The sequence below is a fragment of the Cydia fagiglandana genome, chromosome 13 (genome assembly GCF_963556715.1).
Source record: "Cydia fagiglandana chromosome 13, ilCydFagi1.1, whole genome shotgun sequence".
NCBI lineage: Eukaryota > Metazoa > Arthropoda > Insecta > Lepidoptera > Tortricidae > Cydia > Cydia fagiglandana.
Genome location: NC_085944.1, coordinates 6948776 through 6962346, shown reverse-complemented (window position 1 = coordinate 6962346; position 13571 = coordinate 6948776). Strand labels below are relative to the sequence as shown.

Here is a 13571-nt window from a genome sequence, read left to right as displayed (position 1 = left end):
GAAGAGTTTTATAGTGTGTAGTATAAGATAACGGCTGCGTAAAATCCATGGCAGGTAAAGCGTCGCAGTTACGCGTCGCGTCAATAATCTATGGGGACGATAATCTACGTGTCCGCGGTTTATGCGAACATGTCGAAACCCTTTTGACAGTATTGTAGAAACAGTTTAATTTTTGCAGAATCGGTTTATGAAGCGTTGGCGTACTCGATGGATTACTGTAAACGCCCAATATTATGCCAATATTCTATTAGAAACTTACAACACTGACGACATGTCATACAGTCTAGGTATGGACTAAAAACTGTGTATTATATTTATACTTATTTTTTGATAAATTAACTCATGTGAAATGAAAATTAGTGTAATTAAGTGGATATTTCTAATAGAAGTTACCGCTTTTTAGTGGGCCAAAATGGAAAAAAAATAAACTGTAAATTTCGTCATATGTCCGTCTGGATGCCCGTCTGTTTAATTCAGTGAGTACAAAAATATCGTGTACCCTCAACTTTTGAACCAGGCATGCAAATATTTAAAAAAAAACTGGAAATAAAGCTTAATTAAAAATTTGATCGAAATTTATTTTAGCCTTTTATGTTGTATGAAGTTGAAGATACGGAACCCTCCATTATGCGTGGTCCGACACGCACTTGGTCGATTTTCGGTGGTCCTGAGTTACTTACCCTAATCACACTACCTATCTATCTAAATTTTTATTGTGCTGTGATTGTACGAGTGTCAGCGAGCGTTGCTACGACTTACGAGTGCTACGTGTGGCGTATAGTACAGTCATTATATCCAAAAAACCGACCCTACCCGTGAATAATTAGTTCTTGGATTTTTTTTTCGTAGGTCCCTCGGGGGGGTCACTGGGAGTGTAAATTCAAAAAGTAGGCTTAATCAGGCTCCTGCGTATATTCGAAAAATGTTTTTTTTCCAAAGAAACGGTTTTTCTTCAATAACTCGGCCATTTTTGATTTTACAGTAAAACCGTAAGGACAAAAACTGTAGGAAATTTGATTCTCTACAAGTTAGTCCAGTCATTATATCCTAAAAACCGACCCTTTCCATGAATAATCAGTTCTTGGATTTTTTTTTCGTACGTCCCTCGGGGGAATCACTGGGAGTGTAAATTCAAAAAGTAGACTGAATCAGGGTCCTGTGTATATTCGAAAACGGTTTTTCTTGAATAACTCGGTCATTTTTGATTTTACAGTAAAACCGTGAGGACAAAAATCGTTCAGAATTTGATTCTCTACAACTTTGTTTCCCTTCATTTATGCCGTAAAGCGTGGAACATAGGAGATAATGATAATATTTTGAATTTGTCGCGTTTTACAGGTTTAATTTCTAAAATATCGATTTTGGGGGAAAGAAGGTGGGAACCAAAATTGTTCAGAATTTGATTCTCTACAAGTTTAGTCCTCTTCATTTATGTCGTAAAGTTGAAAATAAACGAGATGTTGAAAATATTTTCAATTTGTCGCTTTTTTCTAATTTTATTTCCAAACTATCGATCCTAGAAGAAAAATTGTGAGGACCAAACTTGTAGAGAATCAAATTTTATAAAAATGTTGTCCTCACGGTTTTACTGTAAAATCAAAAATGACCGAGTTATTCAAGAAAAACCGTTTTTGGAAATACACAGGACCCTGATTCAGTCTACTTTTTGAATTTACACTCCCAGTGATTCCCCCGAGGGACGTACGAAAAAAAAATCCAAGAACTGATTATTCACGCAAAGGGTCGGTTTTTTGGATATAATGACTGGACTAACTTGTAGAGAATCAAATTTCCTACAATTTTTGTCCTTACGGTTTTACTGTAAAATCAAAAATGGCCGAGGTATTGAAGTAAAACCGTTTTTTTGGAAAAAAAACATTTTTTGAATATACGCAGGAGCCTGATTAAGCCTACTTTTTGAATTTACACTCCCAGTGACCCCCCCGAGGGACCTACGAAAAAAAAATCCAAGAACTAATTATTCACGGGTCAAAATCTATAATGACTGTACTAGTAGCACCTGCGGCCCGTGCGTAGCGGCGTTACTATGGTTTCCGGGGCAGTGGAATATGCCAATTAACATTTGGAAAAAGAGTTTAACTGAGGAAAGTATTCGCTACCTAAAAGTTATTTGTATAGTTCTTTTACGTTTTTGATTTCGACTGTATTGTGAATAGATATCTAACGTAGCGCCGATAAAACTTTAAAAATGGAATTTTATTTTTAGCAGATCGCTAAGCCGGTTTGTATTTGATTTATAGATTTGGAGGTGTACCTAATACTAATTTAGAATACTTTTCAAAATATGTATACATAATATCCCTATCTCTCTTTCATTCAAAAGTATATGTAACAATCTAATTGTTCTACATATAGAGACATACCCCGTTTTGTTAAGTCATTAAATATTGACGATATTTTTGACACGTAATGATCCGCAACTTTTCATGCAGACTGTTTTAAAATTACGTGAATCCAATTCTAATGAATCCATAGTAGGCTAACTAATAAGTTTAAACAGCACGTGGCCACAACTTATCAAGAGCTGCACGTTTTCGATACTGTAGAAAAAGGAAAAATATGCAAGACCACAGTGAAGTTAGCGCTGCAAGTTTTGAAGCTGGCCGCAATATGGCGGTCGCAATATGTCCGCGCGGCGCTTTTTGTCGCTCGACTTTCTCATATCGTCGTCTACGGCGATTTAATAAGCGAAACTTTGGCCGTCGCTCATTCGATATGCGACCGCTGTCGGGGACGCTCCGTCATTTGTCAGGGCTTAGGGCGCGGGCGAACTCTAATCGCGCTTTCTCATTATCGCTCTATTATACTATTCGATAAAATTTATACACATGATATAAAATAAATCATTTACTTACACAAGTATAGTCCTAGATTTAAAATAAACTTCCTTAGGTTTCTATTTTTGGTACTTGACTGACCAACGGCCTGTTTCGTTACGGCCAACTTTAAGATACGTCCAAAATTTGCTAAAGATACGTAAAAGTCATATGTAAAATTCGAACCACGCCGGAAGTTATTTAAAAACGATATATTCAGAACCTACAAATTTCATTCCAAAATATTAAGCTTTTTATTATTATAGATTATAGTTTAAATTTAGTTACTAAAATTATAGATTGATCAATGGTTAAAGGAACGAACGAAAAAGAAAAACCTCAAACCTACCTAACATAAGGCTAGGTGCTTAATTTAAACAGTATTCTATTTGTTATATAAATGTAACCTTGTTTTAATTATTATTTACACGTGCACGTTTTTCCAATAGATAAGACCGAAAGCGGATTTTGCGAGTCACGTACATTTCAATGAAACTGAATGGAGTGCCGAGCGAAACATCCCACGCACTGAATTGAAAACGATGCGTCACCGTCCAAATTTTAACAGGAGCTCCATCTGGTGCCGGGGCCTGGCATAATCTGCCTCTTAAGCCTTGGACGAGAGGTGTATCCAATTACGGAGGCCATTGACACATCTTTAGCCTAATCCTTTCAGCGCGACACCGGTAACATTGCACGATGTCACTATCCGTTTAGGATTTGAATCGGCTTTGTAAGGTTGTTGTTGTTGTATTGTAATGGATATTTGGATACCGGTAACAAAAATTAACCAATTTTGAAATAAATGTATGATACCAAATGTTGCAATTTTGGTGTGCGTACATGCTAGTCGGTATAATAATGTCTGTAAATGTACTACCTGTGAGTTTCTATAATTGGCTTTCTGTATTCATTATAATTTCTATGGTATTGTCATAGCTGTTGGTTCTCCAAAAAAAAAAAATGTTTTAATCCCGCCATGAAACAATGAAGCATATTTCGAGCACGACACGCTCCTTGTGCTATTTATTGTAAGAATAAGAATAATATTAATTTGAAAAGAACCTTGTCTATTTTAGTAGGTATGTGTAACATTGATTAATGTTAAATTACCGCATAATATTATTTTAATCTATTTTATAGGTAAATCATTTGAACTGTAGTTACTGTAGGGGTATTATTGGCAGCACAGATCCACTGCGGTTTATTAGATATGCAGTGCACTATCGCATCGAGCAGTCGGAGCGGCCGACCACTTTCTGCTCGCTCTGATCTGTAATTTAATCATGGTCACTCTACCGCATTATATGACGGACGTTGATTGAACCCAGGAAGTGTTATTGTTAAAACGTTTAAGCGCAGTCCCTGTTGGATAACACAAAATTACAACGGACGAAAATATTAACAATAAGTATACAAATACATTAAAATATTGGATACCTAATTGCTGGTTAATTAGTTTTGATGGTTTGGATTTCATGCTAGACTAACTATTTAGACTATCATTTTGGTCAAATAACTTCGAAAGAATTGCTTAAAAAGTGTTTTGAGGTACATTTAACTTCAATTCAACTGTCACTTTAATATTTAGGCAGTATGGACCTAGTAATAAAACAACACAACAGAGAGTTTAAGACGCATTTTTTTTTAAATACGTGTTAGATACGTACACTTTGATTTGGCCTTAGATTCGTAATCGTTGTGAATAGAACACTTACCTAGCAAAGGACACGACGATGTCAGCGTCGTCGGAGTTGATCTCCGTGAAGGTGAGTCGCGAGGCCTGCTCCCACACGTCGAGGGCGCGCGCCAGCACGCCGCGCGTGCCATACGCGCTCAGCGCGGCCGGGCGACGTGTCGACGACAGGCTGGGGACAAGGGAAAAACATTTGTTAATCTTATGTTTATAGCCGATATTAAAAGAAAAACTTGAACGGCTCCATTTCTGTTAGAACTAAAGATTCCTTTAGAAAAATAAAACGGTACAAAGATTGTTGACACGTGTAAACTAATTTGGATTATTAAAGCGCCTCGACCTATCGGTAAGCATTATATCCAGATTTGGCGATGGAAGGCGGTTGCCATAGGTACATTTTTATTTTAGCTGGCAGTTATTTTTGTAAGATATTAAAGCTTGGTCGCCTGCTGTCTTATGTCTATTAACTAGGTATTAATTAATTTTTTGAGGTTAGGCGCGTAGGTAAGTCTTAAAATGTGATATATTCTCTTGAATATCACAATAAAATTTATCTCTCGAGAAATGGGTGCTTTTCCTCGTCATAATAAGCTAATGCCAGCTGTAAAAATTTCAGCAGTCTACACAATTATTTCGTTGTAAAGTGTCAAATGAAGATCTGTAAAGACTGTAAAATATATTTATTGAGACCGAGGGTGAGCTTGAAACTTGTAGTTGCTGGAACATTTTCAGTTCCAGACGGTGTTTTATATCCTTATAATCCCATTGGAAAAGTAGGCAAGCACTTCGGATTCCATTGGATACTTATTCAAGTCACGTTTTAAATTAATGTATACCGCAATATGAAGTTTTTAGAGAGTTAATGCTTCTTCAACAACAACTTACTCACTATATGTACAAGTTTGTTACTGAATTGTAAATAAATATCGGTACGAATACCTACTATATACGCTGAAAAGATACCATTTGTACTCTAGGTCTTCGTTACTTTTTGCAGCGTAGCTAAATGTCGCCTATTTCAATATATAATTATATTACATACATATAAAAGAGAAAAATACCTATACTAAGGATAAATCAGGGTGATTCAGAAGACAAAATCATACACAAGCTAAGCGCCGTACATTGAATAACAATGTTCACAAAGCTCATCGGTTTACGTGGAGCCAGTCTCACTAATCAGAGGTCATTAGTAGCGCGCTACACGGCGTAGATGTTTGTCAGAGCTTGGTGAAGCACGGCGCACGTGGCCCGCACTGCGAGTTGCGGTCGCCCGGCTCCGGAGTAATGGAATAATCGCATTGTGGACAATTTGAGTGACTCGGCCCTATTTAACGCTGGCTGCGTTTATTACACGGGATTTATGCGTTGTCATGTACACAGAGCGAGCTCATTAGTTCTGCACGCAGTTTTAATTTCGAAACTAGGACAGATGGATAGACTATTAAGCCAAGAGTAGGTACTTGCCAGTATTTCCCTTGTGTATTATATTGTAGTTTATATTCCTTTTTTTTCGATAAATGCAATTAAAATATTGTTAAAGAAAGATTTAAATTTGATAATGTCTATTTTGCTACCTGTTGTGAAAATATCGTGTGAAATATTGGTGGATAAAGCCAACTAGCCGCGAACAGCTATCGGATTGTCGGTGATGCTGGTATTGCATTCAATCAGTTTCATGATATATCGCAGAGTTAAAATATTGCACACGCATGTGCCTATACTGCTGTGCACATACCTATTAATGTTCGACAAGAAAACGGTAAAACATCGACGTGTAGGTCTCTAGTCTGAGTTAATTAATATTTTGTAAGGTTGTTTCATTATGCCACCATGGGTTACGCGGCACAATTAACACTTGATAAAACGATAAAGGGAATATAATTCAGCGTTTTTAATAGGCTGGGCCCCAGGACATCCCGCTGGCGGATGAAACCGCTCCAAATTTATTATTGCCATATTAACATGGTTCGCCGTCCGCGGCACTATATCAGCGCACTGTTAATTGCAAGCCTTGGATGAAATTTGCAACCACATTTCAATGTTGTTTTGTCAACGTGAAATAATGACTGCCGGGAGTCGATAAACAGGCTTTTTATAGTAAGTATTACAGCGTTGTAGCGAACGATAATGGTTTTCGTTAAAATTTATTGCAGTAGTAGTAGTAGTAGTAGTAATCACCTTATTGTACACAACACAGGTTTACAAAAATAAATATGCAGTATATGGCGCGGGGTTTAAATATGACAGTAGGTAGATGTCCGCACAATAGGGCATTGTCAGTCGACCGCCCACTTGGTCGACAGCGTCCTTCAAGCGCAGCCCCGATGTATGCCTACCTTACACCCCATTACACTGATTGTCTGATACTCATGTCCACGCATGCTGTCCGCATCGCATGCTTGATAATGATATTCATATCCACCGACGGCCTGTCATAAAAATGATAATAAACGTAAGTGCGTTTAACAACGTTATTTAAATATGAACTACCTATTAATTCAAAATAAAGTGCCTTTAGAAGTACTCGTGAAGCCTGAAAAATACTAACAAAATTTTCTAAAGAAACAAGGTTATATAGCAACGTTATAATTTCCCTTTAAGGAACTGTAAGTATTCTCAGTTCACGTGGCGGCGGTCTCTACTGAAGTTTACGAAGTTTTTGGTGGATTTCCAGGCTCTTTGTCAAGATGTTTTGAACGAGTTTATTGGCTAATGAAAGCATATAAAGCGAGTTGTGGGCCGAAGTTGGGGGTTGTTGGTCAACGTGATCGCCGCGCCGCGCCCGTCGGCCACGTGAGCACGTGACCCGCTGTAGGCGCATTGTAATGGGGCTGGGTCAAGTCTCCTAGGCGACCGCTTGCTATCGATATAACGCGAAAAAATAAAAAGGCGTACCTTCCTAGATAGCTTTGTATCGTGTATGAAATCGAAATCTGGACTTTTTGTAAGAAACACATATCCAACTTCCAGTATGTTAAAAGCGCGCGTCGAAATAGACAACTAAGTAGTTCTCCCTGAACCTAAATTAACTATGTATAAAATCGGGCCCCATTACCAGTCGATAAAAATATATAATAAAATCCCTGATTCTATTAAAGACGTTGAAACTTATAATTTGATTCGAAATAAACTGAAATCGTGGTTAATTGATAAATCATTTTATTCTTATCAAGAATTTATGACATCTGACAATAGTGATAACGACTGAGAATTAATTTTATTAAAACTTTGACTCAATGTAATGGAATGATTAAATGAATTATTATTATAAATTAATTGATATTATTAGTTATTGTATCGCTTAGTGTTAGTATGACTCACGACAGGTTAAATTCGATTATTAATATTTGACATCATTGCATTATATAAATAAGTATAGCATTTAAATTTGTATTGATTATCATTAGTGTTAATTAGATTCCATTATTAGTATTTACTGTGATGAGACTAACTAGATATTAAGCAATATATAATATGTTTTGTAAGGTAACTTTAAGTATTTAGCTATTAAGGTTAACTTGCCATACCCTATTCAGGATTCATGCTGTTCATTCAATTTAAAATACCATGGAATGCAATAAATAAATGAAATGAAATCTCATAATAATACGTGCCTTACTGCCTAGCTTTAAATGCTTACACAGAGCGTACTGCGCGGTGACGCCCGCATGAGTTAATGAATATCTTTATTCTCAATAAATAACTTTCGTCATAACTAGTCGGTCGTAAACCGTCACGATGCGAGTCCGATACATTAAAACGTTTCTGCATAATTTAGCAACGGGCCGGGGAGGATGGGCATTGCGTTTATAGCGCGAAATAATAAAACATGCGATGTCACGACATCACGGGATGTCTTCACAACGAAACGGACATAATCTCGTTACGATGTCGTAACAAAGAGATTTGTAAGCACGAGCTTTATGGTCTGTGTCCAACGAGCTAAAATTTAATTTTGCTGAAATAATCTGTCAGCGAACCATTAAAATAACTTACGTACGCTACATTACATCTTAAAATTTTACATGCACCAACCAAAATGCATTCAGCATTGTCGATTTACATATCTAGAGAGCTTAGTTATGCTTAGTTATTTAGATACATTAGCAGTTTATGTTATTTAATTTAGCTATCGGAAAATACTACTCAACAATTTGAGTTATAGCGTATAAATGCATAGTTGAAATAGCAAAATATGAGCTGTTATACAGTTTGCTCTGCTAATGGGACACTGCATTGACGATATATCTCAGTGACCCGTATGATAATTCTACTCAAGCTGATTGACCTTTATCACGTCTCCTGCAACAATGCACTGCTTTGAGTCCCCGCGCCCGCATCACGCCTTTTACTACGTCCAGCCACGCCTCACAACCCATAAGACGAATGTCTAATACTTTCATCTCATACTTCCGTCGAATAAAATCTACGGGGTCGTAGTTAAATGGGCAATACCCGTTGATGCTCGGCACGCCCGGCATTTCAACGGCAGTCTGCTTCGGTTCTGTAAAAGGATTTAAAACTTCCCGTGAATTTGAGGACAGCAAGTCTATTACGACGCGTCAGTCAAGAAAGTTTTCGTTTGATAGAGGGGTTCAAGAGGTTAAAGTTAGTTTCTGATAGATATTGTACGAGTATGCCCAGCCCAAATGATGGGTATGTATAGCCAAATAGCTATATGTAGTTATTTATTCATCAAGTCACTGTCGAGATCTTCGTGCCGATATACGAAATTGCTACAACTATTTCATTATTCCAATAGTATTGACTCTAGTCTTAAATTCCTTTTTGTGGTACATATATGGGTAAATTACGACATTTAACTATAGGTACAGGTAGATTGAATAGTATTGATTTATATTGTAGTAGGTAATTTCAGACACATATTTTATGTTTACAGTTTAGGTTAACACAATTACATTGCTTGTTACTAAAAAAGAAACAGACTAATTTACGTAGCACAATGGAATCAATTAAATTAAGACTAGGTAATTACAATTCTTAACTATGTACTTGTTACAAGCTTTTATTCAGTTTCACCTGATCGTTGTCTGTCTGTCTGTCTGTAATCAAATTTTGCAAGTTAAATTTGATCCAGTTCCCGGTTTCCGATTGAGCTGAAATTTTGCATGCATGTATAAATCGGATGACAATGCAATATTATGGTACCATCGAGCTGATCTGATAATGGAGACAGGAGGTGGCCATAGAAACTCTGTGATGAAACAACGTAACCTAATCGTGTTAGAGGTTTTTAGAATTGTCTCGATGAGTATTATTTGTCTGTCGTAAGAAAAGTACAGTCAGCGATAAAAACTGGTACCAAAAATGATTTTTTTTCCAAAAACTTATTTATTTATACTATGTTAATAATTTATATAAAGTAAATGATCATGCGAACTAATTTATTTTTAGTTTAAATGAAGTTACCTATTACTTTCATTCATTACGCGTAAGGCGTGTTTTTGTTTACCTATTGCGCAAGTTTTACTGTAGTTAATCTAGGTTATGAATAATTAACGAGTCGAATTGACTAACAAACACGAACATTAAGACAGTTGACGAGCCGCCATGGCCCGCTAACACATACCTACCTACGCTGAATCCTAATTGACCTTTATCGCTGCTCCTTCGATAATAGCTCCTTTGAATGTCGGCTGTCGGCCGGCGGATCTCACGTGCTCTATTGTGAGGAAGCATTGATGCTCCACGGGGATTTGAGAGGATTTCCAGACAACGCCTCTATCGCCTTGTGTACATACATACGGATCAAACGCTGTTCACTTAGCCATGTTTATGGAGTTTGTGATGATTGCACTTGCAGCCCCGGCCGATTAAGGGCATCGAGATAATTAGGAAATCTACTACCGAATATATGGACTGGTATTAGAGTGGTTTATGCATGCGATATTTAAAGCGGTGACATTGTAATTTCGAATTCTGGCTCACATCAAAACTTTCTCAGAAATTTTCTTACCTAAGAGCGTGAAAAAAGCCTGGACATTAGTGAAGTAGTGTCCAACTGGCATTCAGTCAACTTAGGCCATTTCTTATAGTTATAGTATTTTTGACGACCGGTGTGGCTTATTGTTAGTGGCCCTGCCTGTGAAGCCCATGGTCCCGGGTTCGAATCGCGGTATTCATTTGCGTGATGAACACATATATTTGTTCCCGAGTCATGGGTGTCTTCTATGAATATTTAGGTAAGTACGTATGTATTTATCAATATACCAGTGGCGGCGCGTCCATAAAAGTTGATTCCCACCGGCTTGCCTGTTTTCGGACGTTTGAGCAGAGTTGTAAAGAAAATATGTAAGCCAAATTAGCTCCGGCTTGCCTATGGATATGTTTGACGCGCCGCCACTGCAACATACGTATGTATATACAGTATATAGTTGCCTAGTAGGTATATATAGTACACCCTTTGCTTAGTTTGAGGCTAGGTTGATCTGTGTTAGATTATTAATTTTCTTACCTAAGAGCGTGAAAAAAGCCTGGACATTAGTGAAGTAGTGTACAACTGGCATTCAGTCAACTTAGGCCATTTCTTATAGTTATAGTATTTTTGACGACCGGTGTGGCTTATTGTTAGTGGCCCTGCCTGTGAAGCCCATGGTCCCGGGTTCGAATCGCGGTATTCATTTGCGTGATGAACACATATATTTGTTCCTGAGTCATGGGTGTCTTCTATGAATATTTAGGTAAGTAAGTACGTATGTATTTATCAATATACCAGTGGCGGCGCGTCCATAAAAGTAGATTCCCACCGGCTTGCCTGTTTTCGGACGTTTGAGCAGAGTTGTAAAGAAAATATGTAAGTCAAATTAGCTCCGGCTTGCCTATGGATATGTTTGACGCGCCCCCACTGCAACATACGTATGTATATACAGTATGTAGTTGCCTAGTAGGTATATATAGTACACCCTTTGCTTAGTTTGAGGCTAGGTCGATCTGTGTTAGATTGTCTCCAAATATTTATTATTATTTTTTATATGTTTATTTATAGTCCATCCAGAAGTGAGATTTGATAGCTTGAAATTTGAAAACATATGTTTATAATAATCGATTAAATGTTTGACCGGGGCAGTATTCGCATAATCGCGTTGAGCAGAGGAATGAGCAAATCTGGCCGGCAGCCGCCGCAGCGGCGTTCGAGCGCTGGAGGCGGAATTAAGTCGAGAGTAACGTTGTTATGACGATAAAGGCATTCTCGCTACGTGCGGGCATTTTCCGAGCGAGCTCAGCTACCAAATTGAAACGATTTTTCAGTGGCATGATTGCATCGGCGATCAGCGTTAGCACTAGCCTATTCATACCTGTGTTGTGTGAGAAACGGGTTGGCCGGATATCGAGATTTTTACCCTGATAACCCGATATGGCTGAAAAATCCGCCCCGAAAATGTTGTTAGTCGTTTAATAAATGCTACGCACACGCGACACGAGGCTCGCGTAACAACGCGCTGTCACATGGGTGGAATAAAAAGATTTTCTATCCAAAACAAGGAGTATTCAATTAAAATCAAACATTTTAACGCACGAACTACACGAGTAAGTTATCTGATTCGAACTAAAACGATTGTGTTAATATGATTCTAACGCAAATCAACTAAACGTTACTAAAGATTAAACATTAATCTTAGTAATTAAGATTATTACAAATGTACTTCGAGCAAAACCGCCTTCCGACACCAAACGTAGGTAATCTTATTTTATTTATGGAAGTTTCAGACACTCAAAACCTTTTACTTATTACCTAAATAAAAAATGCGTTAAAGGTCCTAGATAAAGGTCCTATTTTCACGTTTAGTAATGTCTTTAAATGGCTGTGATGGCTCTGGCTTGTCACTGTACCTATCTATTAAATTGTTCGTATTGATTATATACGGTCGGAGTACCTATATGTATAACATATAATGTTTGATAAACGTACACAAATTAAACCTATACTTAGGTATGTGTCATATAATATATTATTTAGAAGTAGATTAGGATAAATACTCTTGCAAAAATATTAAACGTTCTAGGTATGAAGTCTTTATAGCCATGAAAGTTTCAAATTACAAGAGCCCTGCAGGGTGCATTGAAGAAGTACTTAGATACACGCGGGGAACTTTTATATTAGTTGGCTAAACTGAAAGACATGTAATTGGAAACTAGAAACTGCTGCTGCCGCTGCACACATACGGTTACTACTATCACTTTCATTGGGGTATTTAAGATTTTTAATCAAAACTATTTAATAGCTACTGGTACCTATATAGACGTAAATCAAAGTAATTGACCAACTAATTTAAAGTATTCATGTCTAGCTTATTGACAAAAACAAGAGATAAAAATTAGAGCATGTAATTTTTTTTAATAAATACGATAACTGAGTCTCAAAACGTGAAAACAAATATTTATATGTACCTACTCACATAATATTTCAAGCAGTAAAAATCTGGTATAGGTTACCTAAATACGAAGGTACCTGGCATATTAAAATACTTGCTGTAGTCGTTAGTTTAATAACATTATTTTTGTAAGTATGTCTAGTCTCTAGTGTCTAGTTTTAACTTAAATATTTATAATTAGCCCCACCTTCTTTGATAAAACTTATATAGCGCAACCATAATAAACTACTTAACACATGTTGGATCATTTCCAACTAATTTCTTTCCTCCTACCGCGCCCTCCAATCTCCATTCCATAAACGATTGCTTCATAAAATATCGACCACATTTGGTCCAATGAGTTGCAGCTGCCAAACCGTTGTTTAAATTCGTTTTTATTCATATTTATCACCCCACTTTGTCGATATATTCAGCTAGGCTTAGAAAGAAAACAGAAACTATAAACATGTCAATAGGTTTTCCTATTCATATCCTAACAAGTTGAAATTGAGATTGTGTTGAATTTGTGATTTGCTGTACCTACTGTATGTAGGTGCAGTGAGTTCACGTCACAGGTTCAGGTTCACGGCTCGATTCGGGAAATGAATAAGAGATGCACTAGATATGAAATAGTAAAGATATGTGACGTTCCACGGCAAAAGG

General features: G+C 37.1%; 1 protein-coding gene and 1 long non-coding RNA gene across 2 annotated transcripts in view; one reads left to right on the top strand and one right to left on the bottom strand.

Moving 5' to 3' along the window:
- LOC134670120 (uncharacterized) overlaps positions 1-13571 on the top strand; it is a 381632-nt gene that overhangs the window by 18300 nt on the left and 349761 nt on the right. The gene's annotated exons all lie outside the window — the stretch shown is intronic.
- Positions 1-13571, bottom strand: part of LOC134670082 (matrix metalloproteinase-2-like) — a 218612-nt gene that overhangs the window by 12680 nt on the left and 192361 nt on the right. Inside the window, exon 5 of the mRNA XM_063527760.1 lies at positions 4556-4705. Within this exon, the coding sequence (XP_063383830.1) occupies positions 4556-4705 (150 nt within the window). The remainder of the gene's footprint in view (positions 1-4555; positions 4706-13571) is intronic.